The sequence below is a fragment of the Corvus kubaryi genome, unplaced genomic scaffold, assembly GCF_017639235.1.
Source record: "Corvus kubaryi isolate FWS band 111438036 unplaced genomic scaffold, C.kubaryi_AGA036_p1.0 74, whole genome shotgun sequence".
In the NCBI taxonomy this organism is placed as follows: Eukaryota; Metazoa; Chordata; class Aves; order Passeriformes; family Corvidae; genus Corvus; species Corvus kubaryi.
The window spans coordinates 11,931,655-11,956,726 of NW_024582061.1; the positions used below are offsets into that span (position 1 = coordinate 11,931,655).

The following is a 25,072-nucleotide window of genomic DNA, read 5'->3' on the forward strand; positions in this document are numbered from 1 at the left end:
AGGTCTCTGGGCAACTTGCTCCAGTGTCTCACCAACCCCACAGTAAATAATTTCTTCCCAATATCCAATCTAAACCCACCTTCTTTCAGTTTAAAGCCATTACCCCTTGTCTTATCATTACATTCCCTTGTTAAAAATCCTTCTCCAACTCTCACATATCCCCACTTAGGGACTGGCAGGTGCTCTAGGGTCTCCCTGAAGCCTCCTCTTCTCCCAGCTGAACAGCCCCAGCTCTCTCAGCCTGTCTTTGTAGCAGAGGTGCTCCTCTGAATATCCTCATGGCCCTTCTCTGGACTTGTTCCAACACATTCACATCTTTCCTCTGTTGGAACCTCAGAGCTGGACACAGTCCTTCAGACACAGATCTGCCCATTATAGCAGGTTACATATGCCCAGGTTGTAGCATTCAGCTATAGGAAGAGAGGCCCCAAAATTTGGTTTGAGCCCCTACAGCTATCAATTTTGCTTACAGGATAGTTTGACACACCACCTTGTCCCAAGAGCATTCCTACAGAGAGCAGGAACCCAAGCAGGAGCGGGTCATGACTCCCCATGTCCCCCTCTCCCCATGCCATCTCCCAGGGCGCCCTGTTCCTGAACGATGGACAGTGCAAGGTGGTGCAGCGGCAGCTGGAGTTCGACGGGGGCATCGCCTACGGGATCAACTGCCTGCTGATGGAGCCCAGCCTGGGGGGACGCTGCGACAGCTTCCTCACCGTGGAGTTCATGGTCAGTGCCCATTTTGGGTCCCTCACCCTGACAACAACACAGCCCAAGGGCCAACGTCCACCTTCACCGGGCCAGCACCCCCTGCAGCTCTGGTGCTCCTGCCAGTAAGCCCCAGTGCTGCAGGGTGGCTGCATCTGCTGCACTGCCTAGAGAGAGATTAAGTAGTGCAGCACAACGCCTGAGAGGTGCACAGCAGAAACCCTGTATCCACATGAAGCAGCACACAGAACAAGTGGTTTCAGTTAAGACCATAAAAAAAAAAAAAAAAAAAGCACCTTCCACATGCAAGCAAAAATCTGAGCAAGGACAAATCTTTCTGCTGTGTCTTTAAATTAGTGGAAGTTCACACTATGGATTTGTCTGTAGAGATGGCATTTACAAAGTTCCCTATTACAGCAGGGAAGAACAGCAGCACAGGGTATGAAGGACACAAGATAGAGAACTGCCTACTCTGTCTCAGTCTCTGGCATTTCTTGTTTTTAACACACTTGAACAGGCACCGTTAGCGTGGAGGAAGTTTCCTCTGGGAACTTTGACGGGTCCCACAAATGGGACATTTTGAAAGACATCTTGAAGTGGTTTCAAGACCAAGTTTACTTCTGTTTAATTTGAATGTATGAAAAAATTACCTAGAAGTACAGTAATTTTCAGGTATTCAGTGTTTAAAAAAAGGTTATCGGAACATATATTTCAATCATAAAACCAATAATTGTGTATATCCCACCTGCTCAAGTTGCCTCTTGTTTATGATTTCATTAAATGAAATTAAATAGATAAAATTTCCTCGGATCTGGTCAGTACTTCCTGAGAAGTAAACATTTTTCTATCCTCCAAGTTAGACATCCAGATCTGATACAGATCATGTCAATACTTGTTTGAAGAACATTCATCATCTCTTCCCTGTTTCTTTAAATCCAGAGCAGTTTCTTCTTCCAGAACTTATATTCTGGTATCAAAACTATTTTCTTGCATTTTTGTGGCACTAAATTATTACAACTATTTTGTTGTCACTCTCCTCTATCGTTTCTCCAGAATTTTCTATTAGTTTTTTAAGTGCAATAAGCTTTACCTTTTCTCTGCTCATATTTTCTGCTCTCATAAAACAGACTTTTTGTCAAAGCCAAGTGGCCTTTTGTAGCCATTATTTTAATACGCTTTTTTTTCCCTTTTCCAGGGGCATTGTGCTAGCTGTTTCAGTAACACTAAATGCCCTCCAGGGACAAAACCAAAGGTAATACATTCAATTCTCACTTGTAAGCAGTCTAACCTGCTCTTCTCTGCATTTCACAACAGCAAACCAGAAAAAGCTTCTTAGAATAAATAAAAAGAGAACCTTCGAGAATGCTACCACATAATTAAGTGGAAAAGCTGTCCCTGGGCAAACATCCAGGTGCTGGTGGTGGGGAATGCTTGTTGGTCTCACACAGCATCCACTGTAAAAGTGCTTCAGCTGACTCCAGAACAGCCCCTGCACTTTCATTAACAGTGTTTAGCATGTCAAGAATCAGAGAAGGTGGGGGTCTCATACCCACACTCTCCACACATCACATTTTGAGTCAATGAACATCAGAAATTATAATTTAAAGAGGAAAAAAACCAAACCTCCACACAGCACTCCTTTCCCTGTGTTTTCCCCCCTCCTCTCTCTGCACTGGCACATGTGACATGCAGGAAGGAATCCACTGGTGCACCTACGAGTCCTATGGGCTGCGGAGGGATGGTTGCCGTAGGAGCTGCTCCATGGTCATCCACATAGCCAAGTGCTGCAAGGGCTACTTCGGGCCAGACTGCCAAGGTAGGATTCCCACCCACATGGCCAGCCTGTGTCCCTCCCCTTCCCCCTGCCCAGTACAGCTGTGTAGCTCCCAGCAGACAAAACTGGGAGAATTGGGATAAGGGGCATGAGGAGAGACCAGCTGCAAGATGAAAGAACTTGGTTGCAAGAGCTGAAGAACACAAAGTGTTAACTGCCTTTTCAATTCAAATTATCTCCTTTTCACATTTAGAGCAAGTTTTAAACTCCATAGTAGCAGGTGAATGCTATAGAGAGTGAATGCTGTCCTGCTGAGCAAGTCACCAGCTGAAAGTCCTTTAAACACAAACAGGATCAGGTTCACTCAGCAACACCAGAACACACCTGAGAACCAGTGCATGATTGCTCAGCCACAGACAAGTGCACTCATCAGCAGAGTAAGCTCAGAAATTGTAGTTCTGAGGAGCTGGAGATGGTTTGGGAGGCTCCATCTCAGCAATTTGTTAGCAGACGCTTCCAAAGTGTGCTTATTCACCTGCCAGCCCTGTAGGGGAACAGTACCAGGATCCCACCAGGGCACACAGGGTCACAATCCAGGTCAGCATCTCTGCCAGCAGATAGGTCCAGCCACACATAGCCCTGCCAGCTTGCTCCATCCCAGTTTCACAGAGACACATGCAGATCCCATGCAATTTTGGCCATCTCAGCCTGAGCCACCCTTTGGGGTTGTCCTGACAGCACACAGACCCAAAGAGATGCACAAAAAAAGTCTTGATTTAGGCAGTGCCATTCACAGATGGGTCTGAATGAGCAAGCAGTGAGATAACAGCACCCACAAGTCAGGGCTGGAAGGATCCTCAATGCCTTTCTGATAGGAGCTGTGAAAGCACGTCAAGGAATTTAGAGCATGAGGCTCACAGTAGCCATAAGCGTCACAGCCACTTCTGCACGCCTCAACAGAGATGCAGTTACAGGCACTCCCTGCTCAATGATTTTTACAGACCAGTAGGTAACCAACAGCAACAATGAATAAACATGCACCTGACCTAAAGAGCCACTTCTCTTTTTGAACCTTTCAGCTTGCCCAGGGGGCCCAGAGACCCCATGCAACGGCCACGGCTCCTGTGACGACGGGTACACGGGGACAGGAGAGTGCCACTGCAACAGCGGCTTCAACGGGACGGCGTGTGAGCTGTGCTTGCCAGGCAGATACGGCTTCACCTGCAGGCGTACGTTTGAGCTCCCTCTCCAGATCCATGCCCACGTCAAGCCTAAACTAGTCTGTCAGCAAGGAGTTTCTCAGTGAGCCAAGGAATGGTTCCCTCTTAACACAAACATTTTTCCTTGGTGCCTCCTCACACCAGGGGATGGCACAAGGTCTCAAGGCCAGGAGTGCAGAGGCTACGTGGCTGTGTCTGCACAGGACCTCCTACTCTTAACATGGTACATAAGTAATAGAATAGAAGCAGAGCCTCCAGCAACAAGTGGTTTTAGGTGCAGCACAGCTTTCTCCTCCATCCCCACAAAGCTTAAGAGTATTTTAGCAACGTGGTTCCTCAAGGAATGCAGGAGGCCAAGGCCATGCACTACTTCTGCAGAGAAGGAAAAGGACACCAAGATGAGGGCAGTTTGTGAAGAGGGACAGCCAAGCAACTGCTCACAAAAATCCACCTCTCTGTGGTTTTAAACATGAACTAGGTGGGAGCAGGATCAATATCTCCCTTTAAACTTAAATTCTTTCCTGACATAAAGCCTTCAGATAAGAAGCTACAACATTAATGCTTCCATCCTAACCCTGTGCACCTGTACTGCTCCTGAGGCACATGGAATGGGGGGGTATAGGCAAGACAACAGGCTTGGACACAGATATTCAGGATTATGCTTACCTACAATTCATCCGCTTTATAGCACACCATAGCATAAAATGTATGAGCCATGAGCTTGAAACCAGATTATAAAATTTAAGAGAAAAACATTTTATAGCCCCTTCTTTTTGATATAGATTTAAGTCAGCCAAAAATTAACTAAGCAGGTAAAATTTTAAAAAGCCAGCAAGTGGAGCTCCTTTTCAGCAGGACAGGTATTCAAAAAATCAGTTCCACCAATCCCACATAATTTTCTTCTTTAAACTACAATACTTCAGGAAGAAGGATAAGGCCGTAAAGGATTCTACAGCATTAAATTATAAAATAGAGAGCCATGAATAATTTTTTAAGAAGGATTTAGCACATAAGTTATTGCAAGGCCCAAAGAGGAGGGGGAAAAAACACCACCTATAGATTAAATCACACCTCAGGTTGGAGGGCAGAAGGAGCAAAGCCTCATCTATAAAAGGAACTGAAGGAATCCAAAAGTTTTTAGTCATAAAAATATCTGAAACCTAAAAAAAAAATATAGGTAACTTGTCTACATTTTACAGCAAAGCTCACTAACCTCATATGCGGCTTCTTTGCTCAGCTGGACCTTCTCCCACACAGCAACCAAGCACTCTCCCTCCACACACCTTGTTTTTCTCGGTCCTCCCCACAATTAGCAGCTGTTGCTCATTAGGAGTGATTTGTCTGGTGTTGTGGTGCATGGGGTCTTCAGCTCAGCCATTAACTCTTTCCTGCCACAGTCCTTTGTGGAGTTTGCTACTCTACTGCAATGTGCAGATCAATACTCATTTTCATTGTCAGAGGCACATTGAACTAATGCCAGTCATAAAATCATAGGACTACAGGATAATTCAGATTGGAAGGGGTTTCAGAAGGTCTCTAGTCCAACTCCCTTCTCAAAACAGGGTCACTTCTGAGCTCATGTTGTTCAGGATTTATCCTGTCAGGACTTGCAAACCCCCAAGGATGAAGATTGCTCAACAACTCTGGAAAGTCTGGTCCTCTGCTTGACTGGCCTCATGGTGAAATACCATGAAGTTAGGCTCAGATAAATTATTGCTGGATAATACTGTATCTAAACTGACATGATGGTGTTTCTCTAGAGCAAGATTTTCCCCTTTGCCACTCTGCAAGTGATTTCTGTGCTTCTTTTCCAGCTTGTGAATGCAAGAACAACGGGCAGTGTGACGAAGGATACTCAGGGACAGGACGATGTTTCTGTGAAACAGGATGGACTGGCCGGCTGTGTGAAACCAAGCTAGGTCTCTGCCTGCTCTCACCAGACTCTGTCCATGGAGCCATGGGTTGAAAGTACTTGCAGTTCATCAGAAGGTTCCCATAGATAAGAGAGAAAGGGTTAATAATGTTAGGAGCCATCTAAGAACACTTAGGGACTCTGCTCTGGACTGAGGACAAATCCCTTCAGCCCACTGTCTCCTCTTTTGTGATATGGCAATAGGAGTTCCCACCTCCCCTATGGAGGGGCTTTGGGCTGTGGCAGTCAAAAACTAAATGTCTTAGAAGTTTCCCAGTTAACCAGACTGGTATGAAGGGTTCTCCTTGTGCATGATGGTACAAGAGCTCTTTCATTCCAGCTGTCCTGCCTTCCCTGCAGCTCTGCCGCCAACGTGCTCCCCGAGCTGCTCGGCCCACGCCGTCTGTACGGAGAACAACACGTGCCAGTGCAAGCCCTTGTACAACGGGGACGGGATCACATGCACAGGTGAGCTGCCACCCCCTGCTCACAGCGAGAAGGCAGCTTCTTCCCTCCTCCACATGCACGTGAACACAGTTACTGCCCACTGTGACATGTTGCCTGTCCAACCTAAAAACTTCCACTGTGCAGCAAGTGAAACAAAGTTAGGATATAGAGAGTTCAGCTTTTTCTAAATCAGAAGGCTGCCTTCTCCAGACTTTACCAAGCAGGACCATGGGCAGCAAGTGCCCTTCAGTCAAGGTTTGAACACAGCAGGGTTTTAAGCTGCGTTTCCCTCAGAGGATTTACACTGGGACTTGATGATATCAAAGGGTTTTTCCAACAAAAATGATTCTATGATTTATTTTTATGACTGTAGGCAAGGCAGTTCCCTGGTAACACTGCTACAGAAAGAGTTGTTCTTTCTCAGCCAGGTGTCTTACATCTTCCAAACCTGGCCAGAAGTCTGAGGGTTGGTACCATGTCTCCTAAATCAAGAACATCCTGACAAGGCCTTCAGAGGCCTAAGAGATAGACTTACAGAAATTCAGTAATGCCTCAGGAAACGAAAACAGCTTTTTTTTTTCTTAAACAAGTATTCTAGTAGTTTTAGTGTGAAAGGACTGGTGATGGTTTGTCTTTATGAAGAACATCTTCTTTAAAAGCAGACTTTACTCACTTATTTCCTTTCTTCCCCTGCAGCTGCAGAACTGTGCAAACAGAACAATGGTGGGTGCCACAAGGCGGCTGAATGCACACAGCACGGGGTGAAAGTCTTCTGTAGCTGCCAGAAGGGATACAAGGGAGATGGGTTTACTTGCCTTCCAATAAATCCTTGTGCTGATGGGTTCAACGGAGGCTGCCACGAGCATGCCATTTGCATTGTCATAGGCCCTGTAAGTTGAAGGTTTCAGTCCCCAGAAGGGAAGTCTGACACATTTCTCCCTGGTGCCAGCAGAAGTCTCCTCTGGCTGGATGGCACTCTGCACCTCTCTAAATCCCTGTTTTCCAAAACAACTTTTACTTAGCTCCAACCTACTTTCCACATCAGCTTGGTATGCTTTCAGCTGAAGGGTGAGAAGCAATCTGACATCTTTGCTCTGGGGAATGGGATAACACAGAAGATGAGATGTTTTGCATAGTCTTTCTGTCCCACTCTTAGCTCTCCCTAACTGGATATCCTTATTTGCTGTAGGAATTTGTTAGATCAAAATTAAATACATTTTGGAAGCTAAACAAAGTGACAGCTGGGAGAATAATGTCACTTGTTTGTTGCTTGAACTCAGCTTAAAAGCTCCACAGCCACATGATACAAATTCCATGACCCACATAGTCGGTGTGGTTAGGGAAAACTTGTGCAGGTGACTTGATCCAGCATTTGTCCTGGTGCTTCCAGGATCACTTCTCCATTCCACTGGTGTCTTGCCTGAGCTGCCTTCCAGGAGTGATCTAGAAAAGTCTTGCTGATAATCCATTCCAGCTGTCAACCCTCGCAGTCCCTAGATGTCACCAATTCCTGCTTGGTTTATAGCTCTCATTTATTACTATCAGTGGGCCATTAAATTCCATTCTTGCTTCCATGCCCAGCCATTTAAATATCATTTTGATATGTTTGCCATCCGTTTTTGTGAATTATGTGTCATATAACCCTCCTATGCACGTTACTAACTTTGTGGATGAAATTATGCTTTGGTGTTAATTCAGCAAAGCACCCAAGTACGTGTGTAAATGTTTGGCTTAGTTGTTAGTAGCAACTTTTCTGTTTGTCCATTCCTGCTTACATCAAATGAGATTTTCCCAACAGTTCAGAATGTTGCCTGAAACACCAGTTTTAGGTCAGCTAAATGCTTGTCTTGGCCTTTTTCCTTCTCTCTCTGAGCAGGACAGACGTAAGTGCGAGTGCAAAAGCAACTACATTGGTGATGGGCTGAACTGCTCCGTGATGCAGCTGCCCCTTGACCGCTGCCTGCAGGACAACGGGCAGTGCCACCCCGACGCTGACTGTGCTGATCTGCACTTCCAAGGTGAGGAGGGCACACCTTGCACACCACCAGCCCTGTGCCCTGAGGCCAGTGGCACTATTAGCTTGCTCAGCCCTCTACCTCTGTCGCTGTGAAACAATGAGATTGCAGTTGGAATGTGTGCTTACATACTTGGCAATACCAGCTCCATGAAGCAACATGTGAGGGCAGGCCAGGTGGGAATATCCCTAAGGAATCAATCTGTTCTAACTACGTTTCACAAAATTCACGGGTATTCGTATGGCACAGCTGGCTCTGCATCCAGGCACAGAAACCCCTTCAGGAAGAGCTGGTCCTTCTCTCTCTTGCAGACACCACGGTCGGGGTGTTCCACCTGCGCTCCCCCCTGGGGCAGTACAAAATGACTTATGAGCAGGCCAGGGAGGCCTGTGCCAATGAGTCGGCCACCATCGCCACCTACAACCAGCTGCTCTACGCACAGAAGGTGAGGAGGCCTCTCCGAGGGAGGAGATCCCCAAAGAGCACTGAGTCACAGTGTAAATTGAGAGGGAGGAGCAAGGGGGCTGCTCTGTGCTAATAAGCATAATTTGCCCACCTTTCCTTCACCTATGCTCCCTGGTATGTTTGGCTGGGAGCAGTTTTCAGACTTTTTATTGGTTTCATGCCTGTTCACACAGCACTAGAACCACTTGACAAGTTCTTGTTTCCAGTGATGATGGGGTGAGAGGTAGAGTCAGACTTTCAGAGTATTTTCCAGGGGATTTTAATTATTACCACTTCTTAAAGAAATGTGCACTTCAGAATTATGCTTAATTTATTTCTTTAAAGTAAGTCTCCAGGAATCTTTTTCTCAAATGCTGTTAACAGACCCATTTCCACTTTGCTTTCCTTGAGCACATTACAGGCAACACATTGTTGATGTGAGTAGGGTAAGCATCTCAACTCGGGTTTGCAAAACTTGTTTTAGAAGAGTGGGTCAGACTGACTGTCTCTAGCTCCTTCCAACTATGGAAGGAAGAAAGACACTCACTGTTTAGAGACACCTGTAGCAAAATGTGAAGCTGGACCACAGCCTGTACATCAACCTACTTCTACTGCAGATTCAGACTGCAGCCAAAGCTGCAGGTTCTCTGTGCCCCATAGTCTAAATGTTTCCCTCAAAGCAGCAAAGTCAGCAATGGGGCTGGCTCGAGCACTCCTGGTCACTTACACTCTACTTTGAGTTGGTTTGTCAGCCCTATCCACACAGGCAAAAGGCGGGCTGGCACACCACGGAATTGCGCATCACCTTTGGCTTTCACATCCTCCTCTGATGCTGCCCAACTTTCCGATCAGGGAGGCTTTTCCAGGAAAGGCTTGGTTGGTCCCCTTTGGCACAGAGCTCGGTGCAGGGCAGGCTGCAGGACAGACGGATGGACAGAGCCCATTCAGATCCACAGGAGGGGTGCTGGCAGGGCAGGTGCTGCCTGAGCGCCCCGGGGGCTCTGTTCATTCCATCTGCAGTTCCCCAGCCCCACCACACAGCTTTTCCCCTGAGTTTTTCCCTTCTGGCTGTGCTGACCACAGGCGAGGTACCACCTGTGCTCTGCTGGCTGGCTGGATGCTGAAAGAGTGGGCTACCCCACCGGCTTCTCCTCCCCAAACTGCGGCTCCGGATACGTCGGCATCGTGGACTACGGGAGAAGAGTCAATCTGAGTGAAACCTGGGATGTTTTCTGCTACAGGGAGAAAGGTAAGAGGGTCCTTTGCCACATCTCTCTGTGCAAACGGGGGCAGCAGCCCAGATTTTGGTTCCTTCCATCAGCCACAGGCTGCTAGACAACACTGCAAGAGACTTTGCCTCTTTTTTAACTTTAAAAAAAAATCGTAACCTGTTGCTTACAAGTTGTTTTTCAGGCACAGAGCCACCTAAAGCTTTCTTGGCAAGGGTGTTTGCCCATACAGCTCTCCATATTTGTACCTTTCAGAGGTGAACTGCACCTGCAAGCCAGGCTATGTGGGAGACGGCATCTCCTGTAGTGGGAACTTGCTGCAAGTGCTGATGTCCTTCCCAACTCTGACAAACTTCCTGTCGGTAGGAACCAAGGATGGGGTGGGAGTGCAGCAAAGCAGGCCCCAAATGCTTTATCCAAGGTTTGCTTTACTAGCCCAGCAAACACAGGCAATAACAACACACCAGTGAAGCAAGGAGGAGTGGTCTAACTCTGCACCCTCAAAATCAGAACTTAGTTACTATTTTTTTAATTACTTGCCCCAGAGAGGTTTCTGGATTCTAAATTCAATTGGAATTAAAAGCCTGGTGCAGCTTTAGCTTAAAGGAGACTCTGCACAACTTCTTAAGCACCACAAGGAGCACAGTGCTTCGGAACTTTATCAAATTGCTGCTGGGAAAAGGCAAAATGTTAAAGAGTTCCTTCCTTGTCACTACTCAGAAAGGCACTATATGTATAAGCAGCCTCAAAGACAACAGGGGCCCAACTTCTGCAAATCAGCTTAAGATGTGCTCGTCAAATCAGCAGCTAGAACTGGGTTTTGAATACGAAATTCCTTTCTAAAGTCACTCCAGAGCTGCTTTGTGGCTAATAACAGAAAGTTCCTTTGTTGTCGTTCATACGGTCTCATCTTTTCCACCCTCCACACAAGAGTGCACAATTGTTCTTTAGTAAAGCTGGATTTTGTTTCTGCCTAGGACATCATGGCTTACTCCAACACCTCTAGGAAGGGGAGAGAGTTCCTGCAGTACCTCACAGACCTGTCAGTGCACGCCACTCTCTTTGCTCCCAATGATAGTGGATTAAAGGAAAATGAGGTCAGGGGGTTTTCTTTTTTTCCTTCCTTGTTCTATTAACACTTTTTAAACAGCTATTATGAGTTTCTGCATCCCATTAAAATTTAAGCTTAAAAAAATAATCTTAGTATGATGTGACTTCTGTGTAACCCCATATAATTTAAACTGTACTCACAAAAGACACGAATTCATTGTTTCCATTTCCCTTCCATGGTTAGGGGCGCAAGGTTATCGAGTGTTCAAGTCACTACAAAGACTTTTCCATCAGGCATTTTAGTTACCCTGTTATGGAGGAGTCTGCCTCAGATGAAGTCTGCTCCAGCTCATTAGCATTGAGCACAGTTACTTGAAGAAAGCAGCACACAGCTTTGGTATTTCCCACAAATACATTAAAGGCATCCATTCCTAACTGTTCCTATGCTTACTCCTTTTATTCTTTCTTTCCTTCCTTCCATCAAACACTGTCTCAAACAATCCACAAGGGTTCATGTACTGGTTTACATCTTCAAGCTGTTTGGAATATCTCTGAGTCTCATCACATCAGGTCATCCTACAGAGGAGTGAAATCCTTTGTCCTGCTGGAATTAAGGTGCTGCCTGCTGCAGGCAGCCATCAGAGGCCAGCAGGGACAGAAGGTCCCACTGTTCCCATGCAGATTTCCCAATAACCTCTAATGCTGCTGCACTTGCTGCAGCATTAATAGCAGAGGGGGAAAAAAGGGTCACAGGCACTTAGCCTACTAGTAAATCCAAAGGATTAATGAGATCCATTAACACTCCTTGTATTTTGCCCCTCATTTGCAGACACTTTCTGGGAGAGACATCGAGTATCATCTATCTAATGCCAATATAATGTTTTATGAGGACTTGACCAATGGAAGCACCCTTCTAACTCGTCTAGGGAAAAAACTCCTCATTACAAACTCCAGGGGCCAGGAACATCAAGTCCCCACTGCTGATCAGGTACCTTTGTAATAAATTTCCCATCTTTGTGCCTTTCCCCCTCTCAGGCTATACCCTGTGATCGGGTGGCACACGGATCTGGAGGGCATTTTGATAAGGTTAGAGTGGGCAGCAATGAGACTGAGTTTAGAAGGCTCTTTCCTGTCCAGAGACTGAAGGATAGGAGCTGGCAAACTGCAAATTTACAAGCTTGCAAATGGACAAGCTCAGACCTGCAAAACACAAAGGAAGCTGTTGAAGTGGCTTTCGGGAATGCAAAAATGAGGATATGGGCTTCATTTAACTCTTCTCTCAGCTTGGCAGGATTATGGGGGAGATGGCTGTGGGATGAAGAGATGAGAGCAGCAGCTTATAATTAAAAAAAAGGTGTTGGCATTTGTAAAGTTTCTTGGTAACTTTCTGGGAGAGGCAAGAGACACCAACTCAGCCGTGCTCACGGCAAGCAAACTCCAGCCAGCAAACTCAAGTGGCAAGTGGCTTCCTCCACAGTGAAAGTGGCTGCCTGGCATCAGGAATAACAGCACTTCTAGGCAGAGCTTGGCAATTTCCCAAAGATCACAAAAACCTTTAATTAGAAAAGAAATAAAAAGGACAGAGCAACATGAAGGCAGCACGCAGGTAACGATGATGGCTACTTCATGTGCAGGAGAGCCATGACCAGCCTGGGGCCATCCCCAGCTGATGTCCAGGGAGGCAGCAGTGTGAAACCCCCTGTATTTTTTCTCTCTGGGTGTCAGCAGCTGAGGTGGGGAAATCATCTTAACATCAATTTCAGTACCACAGGGAGAAGGGTCAAAGCTCAGCTCTCATTCCTTCTTTTCCTGGTAGGGTGAGATCCGATATGTGGACAGAAGTGCTATTGTTGAGTGGGATATAATTGCTTCCAACGGGATAATCCACATCATTTCAGAGCCTCTAAAGGCTCCATCAGAACCTGTAAGTACATAGTGATTTAGGTTTTTGGGGTGGTGAGAGGTAACTGTGTCTTATGTCACCCTAAACTCCTTGCTGACATTCATATATTCCCAGTTTCCCTGACATACAAGCAGCTTTCAGCTTAAAAGGTTACTTTCAAAGAGAATTAGAAGTTGAAAACAAGGTACCAGTGATACCAAAATATTTGTCTGAACAATTTCTTCCCACATTTATAAATTTATTTTCTTTATATAACATAATGGAGCTCACGTGTGTAAGAGAGATTTTAAAGTTCCACTTTAGTTCTTCCAAAAAGACCTTTCAAGATTCTAAGGAGCATTGTTTACTCTTGCTTTGGCATTCATTCCAATCCAAAACAACAAGGTTTTTTGAAAACAGATACCTTTTGCCTGCATGAATTCCTGCAAAGCTCCCAGTTATCCAGTTGTCTCCTTGGTCCACAAGGTGTAGTGATGGACTTGGCAGTGCTGGGTGAACGGTTGCACTCAATCATCTACTTCAACATAAACAGTTCTATGATTCTGTCAAAAGGCCGCATTTAAATGTCTCTAGGGAACACCTACCAGGAAACCCAAACACAAGAACAGCTCAGGACTAGAGCATAGCTCAAAGGGACACTGCATGGATGCTGTAACCTGACCAGTATGCACCCATAGCTCACTCACCCTCTCCCTTGCTTCCAGGCTCCTCTCCATGCCAGTTCTGGGACAGGAATATTCTTTGGCATCTGTCTAGTTACTGGAATTGTGGCTCTTATTGGATATTCTTACCTCAGGTTCAGGAAGAAAAACACAGGCTTCCAGCACTTCAAGGTAGGTGGCAGGTGAGAACACGAAGCAGGGGGTGGACAACACTTCCCCAGACCCACTGCACTTCCCAAATCCACAATCTCCAGTTTCTCCAGGGGTTTTAAGCTAGGTTAAAAACCCTCATCACTTCACACTTAACTGTTCAGACTGAGACACAGAGGAAGTGGGGAAGGGCTCACACACTTGCCTTGGGCATGAGCTTACAATTGCCCTCAGACCTCTCCACCCAAGTGTCTGCTCACACAGACACTTCCAATGCCAAGGACTGGCCCAAAGCTCATTTAACTACACCACAGCAGTGCAGAAGTCTTTGCCTCCCCAGAAAGCTCACCCTTAAGGAAGCAGGCAAATACAACCACTGAAAGGGCACCTGTCCTCCATTGCTATTTATTTTGTTGTTCTGGAGGTTGAAACGTTTGATAGAACATTAATAACATTTCCTAAACTATAGGAAAAAGGCCAGATCCAAAAAACAAACAAATTGAAATGCCTGTAGAATTGAAAAGTGCAGGTTTTTATACTGATGCACTTACATGCTTGACTTCTCTTAACTAATTTTGCTAGCAACACATAGATGCAAAACCAGCCAGCAACAGCCAAGCTACAGAGACGAGGGATGAGAAAAAAATATTACAAAATACACAAGAACCAAACCAAAAGAAAGTCTACCTAGAAGTGAACAGAAATCCCTTCCTGTTCTAGTCCCTGCATGTAACGTGAATCATCTTCTAGAAACAAAACCCAGGAGTCAAGAGCCAGGGTAAACACTTGCATTTTTAAATGGTGTCAGTGAGAGCCCTTAGGACTAACCAGATGCTTTTTACTCCAAGCACAATTTCAGGGCCACACTTCCTCTCCCATTCTTCACTGAGGCTTAAAAATAGGAAGGGAGAGGAAAAGAGACACCAGTGTTAAGTGACCTGAGATAATACAACAGCCAAAACCACAGTTCATGTCCAGAGACAGGTTTAGACAACAAAGCCAGTTCAACCACAACACCGCACCAGTAGGTAGTGAAGCTCAAGTGCCCCACTTTATGCACTGGAGGAAGAAGATGAAACTTAAGTTTGGGTTCTCTTGTGTAGTCAAAAGATGACACTGACACCACGTCGCTGGACAAGTCACAGCCTTCAAATATCACCAACCCCTCATACGAAAGTCCTTCGACAGCGACTTCACCAGAACCTACTTATGATCTTTTCTCAGTAAGTGCTCATTTTGCTTTGAGATTGAGACACTACTAATATAGTGGTAAGAGGGAATGACTTAGTGAAAGAAAAACGTCTAGCTGGAAAATAAAAATTAATGCAAGAAGCCAGCATTTGAGTTCCTGGCTCTCCTGTCTCCCTGCTGCTGGAAATTGGGTTTGTCTCACCTGTAGTAAAATCAAAGCTGTGGTCAACAGCTGCATCTCAAGTCCACCTTCAAAGACAGCTGAATTAAACTGGACTTCAAATGCCACTGGATGGCAGTGACATGTCCATACAAACTTAAGAAGCCTTCTAATTTGTCTTCATGTCTCCTTGCTGAGAGCCATGCTGGCACTCCAAAGAATCTGAAACACAGCAGGGAGGGGGCTGGGAATGCAGGGAAGGAAAGAGCACACCCTCACCAAGGTACAGAGTCTAAAATCAAAATGCACCGTTTTGCATCCAGTAAAAGGACTTGTTTGCTGCAAAAATGTCAGGTGCCAACTCTGGCATCTGTATGGACAAATCTGCGAAAAAGTTACTTTTGTTTCTTAATGTAGTGTTCAAGTCTGATTTTCTTTTTACTCTATTTTATAGGATTCAGATGACCAACAGCTTGTGATGAGTGGTCCTCATGATCAGAATTAAAGACCGAATTTGACATTAGTCAGCTAATAAACACATTTTATTTACACTTACTGTGAAAAAAAGAGCACCTACATTACAGGGAATAAAATCTTTTTACAAACTAAAAACCAAAAGAGCACAGCTTTGTTTAAGATGCCTTCTCTATTGCTCACAGAGATACCAGCCTCAGAAGTGTGGGCTGAATCTGAGCAGTACCAACTATGAGTGCTGAAAGCAAAACTGAGTCTAAACTAACCAGCCCAGAAGCAGACACCTCTCTGGGAAAAGCAGCTGATTTTCACTCACCTGCTATTTAACTGCTTTTATTCTTCTCCACAGACTTTAAAATGGCCACAAGCACACAGGGCTGTTAACTTGGCAAATATCCTAAATTTCCTAGTACTCCAGGCCTGTGCTTTCATTTTGGCCCAGTTGCAACTAGAACAGGCAAGTGTGAAACAGAACATGTGGTAAGCCTCTATTTTTAAACAGAGGGGATTTTTTTGCTAGTTTACTTTCCTGTTAGATATTCAGCAGCAGGAAACCACCATCCTGTCTGTCCCCTTGCCTCCTCTAGCTTCTCTGTCTTTCCTTGAACTTGGCTTGGTGTTTGGTTTACATCTCACCTCACTATACAAAGGGAAGCAGTAACTGAGGCAGCTTTAGGAAGAAATGCAGGTGTTAGGAAAGCATCCAAATGAACCATTTTTGTGAGGAGTGGACTATGAAGATGAACACCCCCTTGCCATGCAGAGTCTACATTCAGTTCTTCAGGTCTGAGAGGAGCAGCAGCAGCAGCTGCTCCTTCCCATACTGTATTTTTACCAAGCACAGTAGTAACAGCTGCCACTGTCACCACACACTATTAGAAATGGATCAAACTTGAGTTTGACTCACTGTCACCTCCTTCCATCAAAATATTAATATCATCATGATAACGTGAGAACATGGAAGAAACCACAAAACAGAAAGAGAAGATTTTCTTGCTGGCAGTAGTAACATCCCCCCAACATGTAGGGGGGCAGGAGGGAAACCCAGGAAAGCTTTAGTCACCTCTGGGAACTACGCCAGGAGGCCTTCCCTCAGAGCAAGGTGGGGGGAAAATCCAGGGTTGTTGATGCACAAGGAAGGGAGTATAATGTGTAAATACACATTCATCTGGATGAAACAGAATTTCCTCAGCTCCTTCCCCTGTCCCCCTACACAAGCCTGCTTGTTTTCATGGACATTAGAAAATTTAGAACACAAATGTGCTTAAACACAGTCACATCTAGGAGAGTTTTCCCCACAGAATTTAGCAATTAATACAACGCATGCTCTTTCCTTCTCCCCAGTCAATCAAAATATTAAGGCTCACAGAGACCAGAAGATAAAGTCCAAGCATTTATTTTTGTAGTAATCATTAAATATTTTTATCACAAAAAAAAAAAAGCTCCACAATTCATTAAAATCTTCTCTTACTGATAGGCTATTCAGCTCTACGTTTTTGATAGACCAGAACAAAAATTTCTTCTTGCTTTGGTGTTCAAATGAACCATACTTCCAAAATTAATATAGAGACACTGCCCATTAAACATGCCTAAAAATCTCTTTGAAATCAGTAGCATAAGGTTAAAATAAGTAATGCAGAAAGCGTCATGGTAAAATCATTTTAAAAATGCAAGACATTTTTAAAAGTTAAAAAGCAGCATTTTAGCACTGAAAAATAAATAATACACTTGAATATTCTCACTTAAATTTATATTATATATAGTTGGACTATTTTAAGGAAACATAACCCTTCCATAATTAACTTTTTTCATGCAACGTTGTTTATTTCAACAAGTCATGCAATATAAACAATATTTTACTTCAGCTGGCTGTTGCAACATAGCCTGGTACAGAAGTTTGATTTCTAAGTTAAGAGAAAGGAAGGGTGACAGAAGAAAATAATCTTGAAACAAAACGTGCATTATGTGCATAACACCATCCAAGCCAATGAAACTGTTCCTGCCTAACACAGGATGAATGTACAGTGGTTCGGGTGGGTGTTTTTTTTAAAGAGTGCATTGAAATCTCTGGAGCATGAGAGGTGCTACACACCAAGTTCAGTTCTAGCTGAGCATTAGGATACAGAACTGAAGGCAAATCAGGATAATCCCATCTTCGTACTTCATTATAAAGTTATGCTAAATATTTCTTGCACAGCCCCACCAAGTCTCTCCTGATACAGTCAAACTAATTTCCTGCAACACTAAACAAGCAGGACAGTCAGATGAACGTACTCATTTCAAGTATATTCACCTGTTTAAACACAGAGGTGTTTAAACCACACACTTCAGCCAAGTTTGACATAGGAGCATAGAAAAATCATAAAATCTAAACCACCTCTGAGAACTTCATACTGATTTCAAGCATACAGGAAAACTACCTACAAAATTGTGCAGGCTAAATTAGAATACATTCTTTACTTTGCAAACATGCTTTTAAAAACATGAAATATACTGTACATGAAATTCACTCTAGATACTTGCACATACAGACAGGTTAAAAAAAAAACAAACAAACCAAACCAGAAAACTTTTGGTCAACAAAAGTTTGTTTGCCTGACAATCATGACAGAAAGCAAGTGATATCCCAAAATGAATACCAAATACTATGTATTTTGTTATACATGCTTCTAAAAACCAAGGCTTTTATAACTAAAATTTGAAAAATATTAATCATATTATGCCTTCTAAAGTGGCTGGGGTGAGAAGCACCACTTAAAAAAACAAATATATTTCCTTTGGATTCAGAGAAAGGAAACAATTCTTATTTAAAAACAACTATATAGCAGTTCTATAAAGTGCCTCTTTGAGGAAATACATCAACAGATGTTTTCCTTGTGCAAAATAGACATTTTTCAGCTCAAATCTTTGAAACACATATGCTCCCCAGAGTTTGTGTTCATGCATTACCTTCAATATCTGTAATTCAATAAAACTTCTAATCTATACCAAAACTATTTTTCTTTATTCAAACTGTGTACCACCCCTAATTTAGCTTTCAGGGTTTGAGCTAAAAACATGTCATCAGAAAACTCTGGGTTTCACTTTCTCATTTCTTAGTTTTTCCTTTAAGTCCTTTGCCCGTTGTGCGTGTTTACTTTTGACTGTAGAAGTCTGTTATGGCAGGCTGTATGAAATACATTCTCTCCTAGGGAACAGCAAAGCCACATTGCATACCACTGGAATAAGACACTGTTAAAATCTTTAAAAGCAGCATTTAGGATCAAACTAAAGCCTGATAGAGAGATCTGTCTCCACTTTGAAATGCAAAATGCAAAACCTCTTGAAACTACTATTATTGGAGAGTGGATACTTGAAGTGTCCTGAAACTCAAAAAAAAAAGTTACCCAGAAGTTAAGAGAAGGAAGCTGAAGCAGCCCAAGCTACTGCAAGTTTCAGTTGTAGGCTCGGGTCCACCTGCAGCCAAGCAGAGATATGGCAAGAACAGAAACTGCACAGACAAGAGAAAGAGCCCAGGAGCCTGAGCCCAGTGCAGCAGAGCCAGGACACTCCAGCCCTTGGCTCCTCACAGGTAAGGCTCTGTCTATAGCAGCAAGGAAAGGTACAAAGTGTGACCCTCCCTCTCAGTCTCACCCTAGGCCAGTTACTAATTTGTATCGCTGAATTACTAATACTGGATTTAAGCTCTTCCACGCCAAGATCCATTATAGGCTCCAGCTGGAGTGCTGGTAAGGGCCAGAAGAGAGAGCTTAGGTATTTCTTCGTAAACCACAAGGCTGCAGATAAAAGTTTCCAATGAACAAACAAAAATAACCACCCCAGAACACCAGCAGTCCTCCCCCTCAGATGTGCCCTCCCTCCTGGCCCACTACTATTTTGGCAGCCCATCATCTCTTTTGTGTGTAAGAGGAGTTTTCACATGTCCGAGCAGGAGAGGAGAAAAACAGGTACAAAGCTTATAAGAAAAAGTATGAAACACATATAAACCAAAGTAACAGATTAAAGTGACTTAAATAAAATACAGGTACATTCAAGGAAACCAAGAGCTATTTGTCCATTTTAGAGAGGAGCCACCAAGAGTTTATTTGATCTGAACTGTCTCTTGTAGGAAAGGTATTCTGAATGTACCAGTGCACAGCTGGTCTGACCAGCCAGGAAGTTCATGCTGCAAAGGAGTCCTTCTTGGATAAAATGTGTAATCAGGCTCGTAGTTCAAGAGACAGCTCAGTGATGCCATGTAGATATCCGCAAATCTAGAGAGACGTCTTAGGAAGTAAGTTGGATTCTCATCAGTTCTGAATATGCTTCCAAACTGTGCATTGAAGAAATTCCTGTTCATCTCCCTGTCCCCCCAAGAAAGAGAAAACAAAGACAACGACGTGAACAGACCTGCACACATCTCTTCACCAGCTGGCATACATAACCTGAAGCAAGCAGATGCTAAAACCTGTTCTATGTATTATTCTCTTGCCATTGTACTTCAAAACACCAAAATGTGCCACAGAAGTTTTTTACCTCTTGTGCATATACAGCCCAGATCTAGAAATCACAGTTGTGAAGAGCCTCACACTTCTCCCACTAGAGATAAGTTGCTTCTGACATCAGAAACATGACATCTCAAGCCTTCTTTTCTAGAGATTGTGAAGAAGACTTCTGCCTTTCTCTAAATCCTAATGACATCCAATGTTCCAAAGATAAGAGACTTCTTAAGAAAAGGCAAATATTGGGCTTAACACACACCAAAAGCTTAAACACATCTCGGAATTAACTTCTGTCATTAGTCACTGCCAAGTAACATTCCCATTTTGTTTATTCCCACATTTCTGGGGAAGACTGCTGGTGGTACAGCTGCTGGCCTTGCCAACTGTGCACTTCACACACCCTGAATTTAGGGATTACTCCTTCATGACAATAGATTATTAGGACTTTTAGCCCTATTACCTATCTTTGTGATAAATCCATTGCTAAATCCAGTCTAGGGCAGAGCTCAGTTTCTATGTATTCTAAGATGTATCACATGTAATCTGCAGAAATCAAGTAAAAAACCTGGAAAAGTGACCTACATCTTGACAAAGAAATACATTCTTTATTCATGCAGAAGCTGTGTAATCAACAGTGACAGCTGAACACACGTGGACAGAAGAACCAAAATGAGAAGGAATGGGACTTGATAGGATGTTACCTTTTCACTCAAAAGTTACATCTGTTCTAAAGACAGGGAACGGGGAAAAGGGTCCGTACGTACAAAGTGTCAGAGGGGAGAAGAGCTGCACAAGAGACAGGTAGAATATCACTTTAAAAATGTTTTATAAGATCTGTAATTACCAGGGAATATAAACCAGGGATGGAGAGAAATTCCAAAGAAACCTGTGGAAGATATTGTATAGAACCCTTGGCTACTAAAGAAAGCTGCAAATTCTTCCTCCCCTGTGTCTTACCTCATTTCCTTTCTTTCCTTCTTCCATTCTTCTAAAATCATTTGGGAATCAGGATCATGGTGAACCTGAAATGTAAAGTATGGATAACCTGTAAGTAAGGATAAATAAGCCTTTCCATTAACAAACCCTTATCAGCTAATAGGACACAAGTAACACTTCAGAGATCCATATACCAAAGTTATCCATGTCCATTTTAAACAACCAAAAGCAGGAATTGATCCAGGCTGACCAGTGGAGAAAGGAGACAAGATTTTGAGAAAACTCCTATTAATTAACCACACAAACAATTGCATTTATCTACAGTCAAACACTGCAGTGAGACTGAAAGCACTTGCAACATCAATGTCCAGCATTTAGAAACTTGGCTGGATCCCTTGGGCTCAACAAAGCCGATTACACACACACAGAACAAACCTGCATGTGTTCCAATAATCCTGTCAAGGTTTGCAGCCAGGTCATGGTTTGAATGTACTTCTCTGTGTTCATGATTTTAATCTCCGATCGTAACTCGGGAATAATCGCACCAGTGCGCCAGCCATGCTTCAGGGTCAAGTCCTATTCACCAAGAATTACAAAATACAGATCTTAGTCTTAAACAGAACTACTTAAAAGAAAAGAATCTGACTACTGTTTATCCCAAAGTGGCACTAATTTAACTGTTTTTTATGTACAAGCAGAAGTATAAAACAGTGGGACTTGACTGTGCTAATGGCCAACAGAATTCAATTTCAGATTAAGCTTCAAATCCTACATTTTTGAAGAGAGAGAGATGAAGAACACACAAGCACTTGCAAATAAACACTAATTCCTTAGGTTTAAACCAAACAGCAGGAAATTCCTGTGTAGATGAGAGCTCTGCTGCTGCCAGCAGTACCTGAAGGAACTGTGTGCTGGGTTTGTGCTGTTTACCCACACTCCCAGCTGATAGAAGGCTACAGCCAGGAGCCCCAGCTATTCAAGCTCCTCCTGACAGGTACAACACAAGGCAGCTGCCACCTGTGGTCTCTTCTCCATTGTGCCAGAGTAGAACAGAGCTGCATCTTCCTTTTGGCCCTCAATCTTCTGAAGCACCCAAAGTTACTGTTCTTTTTAAAAGCAGACTGAGGAAAAAATGTTAACATCTGCTGCTGCTGAAACATGTTACCAGAGCTTAGCAGCAGAAAAGTCACATGCAGGCATTCATGTGAAATCAATTACAAAAGGGCCAAGTGGTGGTCACTTCCCTAAAGTAACACTTAACAGAGCACTTGTTCATAAGGTGGCAAAAAAATGCCTGGATAGTGGGGATTCAAATCAGAGCAAGATCTTGGGAAGAACATTTACCATTACTGACAGGAAGATTGCCTCCTGCATTCAAAATAGAAGTTCATTCCACTGTCATCCAAGTCAGGCATATCCTGTACATTTGGATCTCTGTGTTTACTCTCTGTTACACCTGACACAATCAGTATCTGGATTGGGAATACCACCTCACACATTCCTGACCACAGTTAGTAAACAACTTAAATGCTACAAGTCAGGTGGAAAATATGGTTGGCATGTTACACCCCCAGTGTTCTTCACTGGAAAAAAAAAAAAAAAAAAAGGCAATATGGCTTAACTACCAAATTTTGTTGTATTTTAAATCTCAAATGAAAGTGTGTTACATTGAATAACTGGGGAGGAAGAGAAGAAAACTAAAAAAGCCTCATCTTTTCTCTGATTTTGGGAAAGCAAACTACTTACTGCCAAGTCACTGTATATGTGGTCACCAAAGTAGAGAACCTTAGAGCCCCTCCAGCCAGTAAGCTTCAGAAACTCATACAAGTTACCCTGCAGAAATAATGACAGGGACATTGTAACAGCATGTGACCTGCACCTTCACAGGCACAAAAAAGGAACTTAGTACTCCACTAAAAATATTTTCATATCACAAATCTTGTCCTCATCTTATACACCATAAATCCCAAATTTTACAGGTGATTTCAGTGATAGTAGCACTTCAAGAGGCAAGGACATACAATACCAACAATGAATTTGTACAACTTCAGACATTAAAATAACTCTCTTAAAGAATGCATCTGCATTTTAGAAGCCTTTATATCCAAAGAAGCTTGGGATTCTAGGAAACAGGTATTAAATTGGAACAGAAGGAGTCTATTGAAAGCATACCTGTTTGTAAATCTGGCCTTTCTGAAGCTTGTGAATCTTGTCCCAGAGCAAGACTCCCCTTTCATTCACCTTCCGAAATGGTCTAGAATAGATATACAATTGTTATGTTGCTGTAGAAATTCTGTCACTTCTTAGGAAATTAAAGTCTTAACATTAAAAATATTCATCTGTCAAAAGGAAAATTCCCTCTAGCATCTGAATTTTGTAAGAGAAAAAGCAAAACTCCAAAACTTCCACCTTAACCAGTGAAAAGCAATGTATCTCTCCAGTATACCTATGAGATTTATAAATACAGTTTGAGAACAACTGCTGAGAAGTAAAGCAGGGACCTGAGGCAGAGCAGAAGAAACAGCATGAATTGTCTGCCACTAAGGAGGAGAGAAGAGAACATAAAAAAAAACATGTGTAAGAATCCCCCAATCCCTCATTTTGTACACCTGGACAACTGAAGATGAGAGAGCACAGGACTGCGGCCAAGACATAAAGCAAAGTGGTTTTTTAATTAAATGCAAAAAGTAAAGGGAAAATAATCCCACCTCCCTCTATTTCACTTTCAAATCATAAGCACACATAAAGAAACAGGTCATTTTCAAGGGTAAAAGTAGGGCATACACAATAGAAATGTGTTTACTTAATCACAACTAGTCCAAATATTCCAGTCTGTCAGCCAGACAGATGCCTTTTAAATATCATGTGTGATGAAAAAAAAAAAAAAAAACCACAGAAGAAATTTCCAGATAAGGGTCTGATTTGAAAGGCATCAAGATTTCTCAGGTTTATTAGGAAAGAAGAACACTTCATCAACATGCAAATAAGACGTTAAAAACAGCTTCTGTGGCCCTAAGTCACTCCAGTAGACCTGTGACAGCTCCTGAAACTTTCTTAGGCAAGAAAAGGTAAATATTTAGACTTCAGCATTAGGTGTCACTGCATTTTGTAATGACCTTACATAGGATTTCACCAAATATGATTTCATTTTACGTTGCAGCCAAATGAAAATATTTCATAACACTCTATAGCCTTATATGGAAGAGCTACTTGAATCATTCTTTACTGACTACACACCCACCTTCGCTTATCATTGAAAAAGTTTGGTTTTTCAGCTTGCACAATGACCACATCAAAGAGATCCCTCCAGTCCTTGCCAACGATGAACTTCATGCCTTTGTCCCTAAAAAGGACAGAGGGATATTCACAACAAAACATAGCAGAGTGCAGTTATCTGTGCAATGTAATGAGTTACACTAGAGAACTTGATCTTCCCCATCCTTAAAGAATGCATAGTTAAACAGCAAACACTGTTTAACAAACTGCTCACTTACACAAAGCTGCTGGGACTGTTTGTGATGAGAAACATCTTCTTGCCATGATCAGCCAGCTTTGCTAACACTGCACGAGTTTGTTCAGCATAGCAGATGTATTTCTCTGTGAGGATTGGGGAAAACACAGCATCAATTGAAAAATTCTTGTGAAAAACTTTGTCTGCATTCAACCAAGGGTTCAGAACACAGGGCTATACTTTAAGGCACCTTTAACAAGTGGGAATAACTCTTTCAAGATTTAAAAATTTACAATTTGTAATCTTTAAATAAAGAAGCCAGAAAAATCATATACTATCAGTAAGAAAAGCTTTGATAGATTATACCATTAGTACTTACCAATATCTGCTTCAATTGCTCTGTACATTATTCCTTTGATATGAACATCTCTGATTGAATCCTGTAAGGAAAGCAATGAGCAGCAAAGAATCTTTTCAAGTGTAACATCCATGCTCACTGCATAGCAATAGTTACTTGTTTTTAAAACAACTCCTTTCTTAACACTTCCAATTTTACAGAAATGCCATGTAATGTAATGTTAAATATATAGATAGATAGATAGATAGATGTGTGTGATGTCACCACTAGACAAAGAGTAAGCCTGTCCTCCAAGAAATTAACTTCATTTTGGGAAGTACAAAACTGTACAGCAAAGGGGCTGTTTTACATAACTGTGAGAGGTTGCTCAGAAGGGTGAAGTGGGGTGAAAGCCCTCTGCAGAAGCAGAGTCATCACAGATTTCCAGTGACCTTTGGAGCAGAACACATTCCTTTCCCCTTGCAAAAAAAAAAAAAAAAAAAAAAAAAAAAAAAAAAAAAAAAAAAA

The 25,072-nt window shown here is 42.9% G+C and overlaps 2 protein-coding genes across 2 annotated transcripts in view; one reads left to right on the forward strand and one right to left on the reverse strand.

Moving 5' to 3' along the window:
- The window catches only part of STAB2 (stabilin 2), a 77,862-nt gene extending 61,145 nt beyond the window's left edge, over positions 1 to 16,717 (forward strand). Inside the window, exons 51-67 of the mRNA XM_042050672.1 lie at positions 583 to 729; positions 1,904 to 1,960; positions 2,401 to 2,524; positions 3,562 to 3,711; positions 5,517 to 5,621; positions 5,975 to 6,082; positions 6,758 to 6,951; positions 7,938 to 8,079; positions 8,388 to 8,521; positions 9,604 to 9,769; positions 10,005 to 10,111; positions 10,727 to 10,846; positions 11,629 to 11,787; positions 12,616 to 12,723; positions 13,407 to 13,535; positions 14,618 to 14,737; positions 15,320 to 16,717. Coding sequence (XP_041906606.1) covers positions 583 to 729; positions 1,904 to 1,960; positions 2,401 to 2,524; positions 3,562 to 3,711; positions 5,517 to 5,621; positions 5,975 to 6,082; positions 6,758 to 6,951; positions 7,938 to 8,079; positions 8,388 to 8,521; positions 9,604 to 9,769; positions 10,005 to 10,111; positions 10,727 to 10,846; positions 11,629 to 11,787; positions 12,616 to 12,723; positions 13,407 to 13,535; positions 14,618 to 14,737; positions 15,320 to 15,370 — 2,121 coding nt within the window. The 3' untranslated portion in view covers positions 15,371 to 16,717. The remainder of the gene's footprint in view (positions 1 to 582; positions 730 to 1,903; positions 1,961 to 2,400; positions 2,525 to 3,561; positions 3,712 to 5,516; positions 5,622 to 5,974; positions 6,083 to 6,757; positions 6,952 to 7,937; positions 8,080 to 8,387; positions 8,522 to 9,603; positions 9,770 to 10,004; positions 10,112 to 10,726; positions 10,847 to 11,628; positions 11,788 to 12,615; positions 12,724 to 13,406; positions 13,536 to 14,617; positions 14,738 to 15,319) is intronic.
- Positions 16,718 to 16,719: 2 nt separating this feature from the next.
- Positions 16,720 to 25,072, reverse strand: part of NT5DC3 (5'-nucleotidase domain containing 3) — a 20,471-nt gene continuing 12,118 nt past the window's right edge. The window contains exons 7-14 of the mRNA XM_042050673.1: positions 24,587 to 24,647; positions 24,251 to 24,353; positions 23,998 to 24,099; positions 22,929 to 23,010; positions 22,503 to 22,589; positions 21,192 to 21,332; positions 20,778 to 20,842; positions 16,720 to 19,682 (exon numbers count right to left, since the gene is read on the reverse strand). Of these exons, the coding sequence (XP_041906607.1) occupies positions 19,421 to 19,682; positions 20,778 to 20,842; positions 21,192 to 21,332; positions 22,503 to 22,589; positions 22,929 to 23,010; positions 23,998 to 24,099; positions 24,251 to 24,353; positions 24,587 to 24,647 (903 nt within the window). The 3' untranslated portion in view covers positions 16,720 to 19,420. The remainder of the gene's footprint in view (positions 19,683 to 20,777; positions 20,843 to 21,191; positions 21,333 to 22,502; positions 22,590 to 22,928; positions 23,011 to 23,997; positions 24,100 to 24,250; positions 24,354 to 24,586; positions 24,648 to 25,072) is intronic.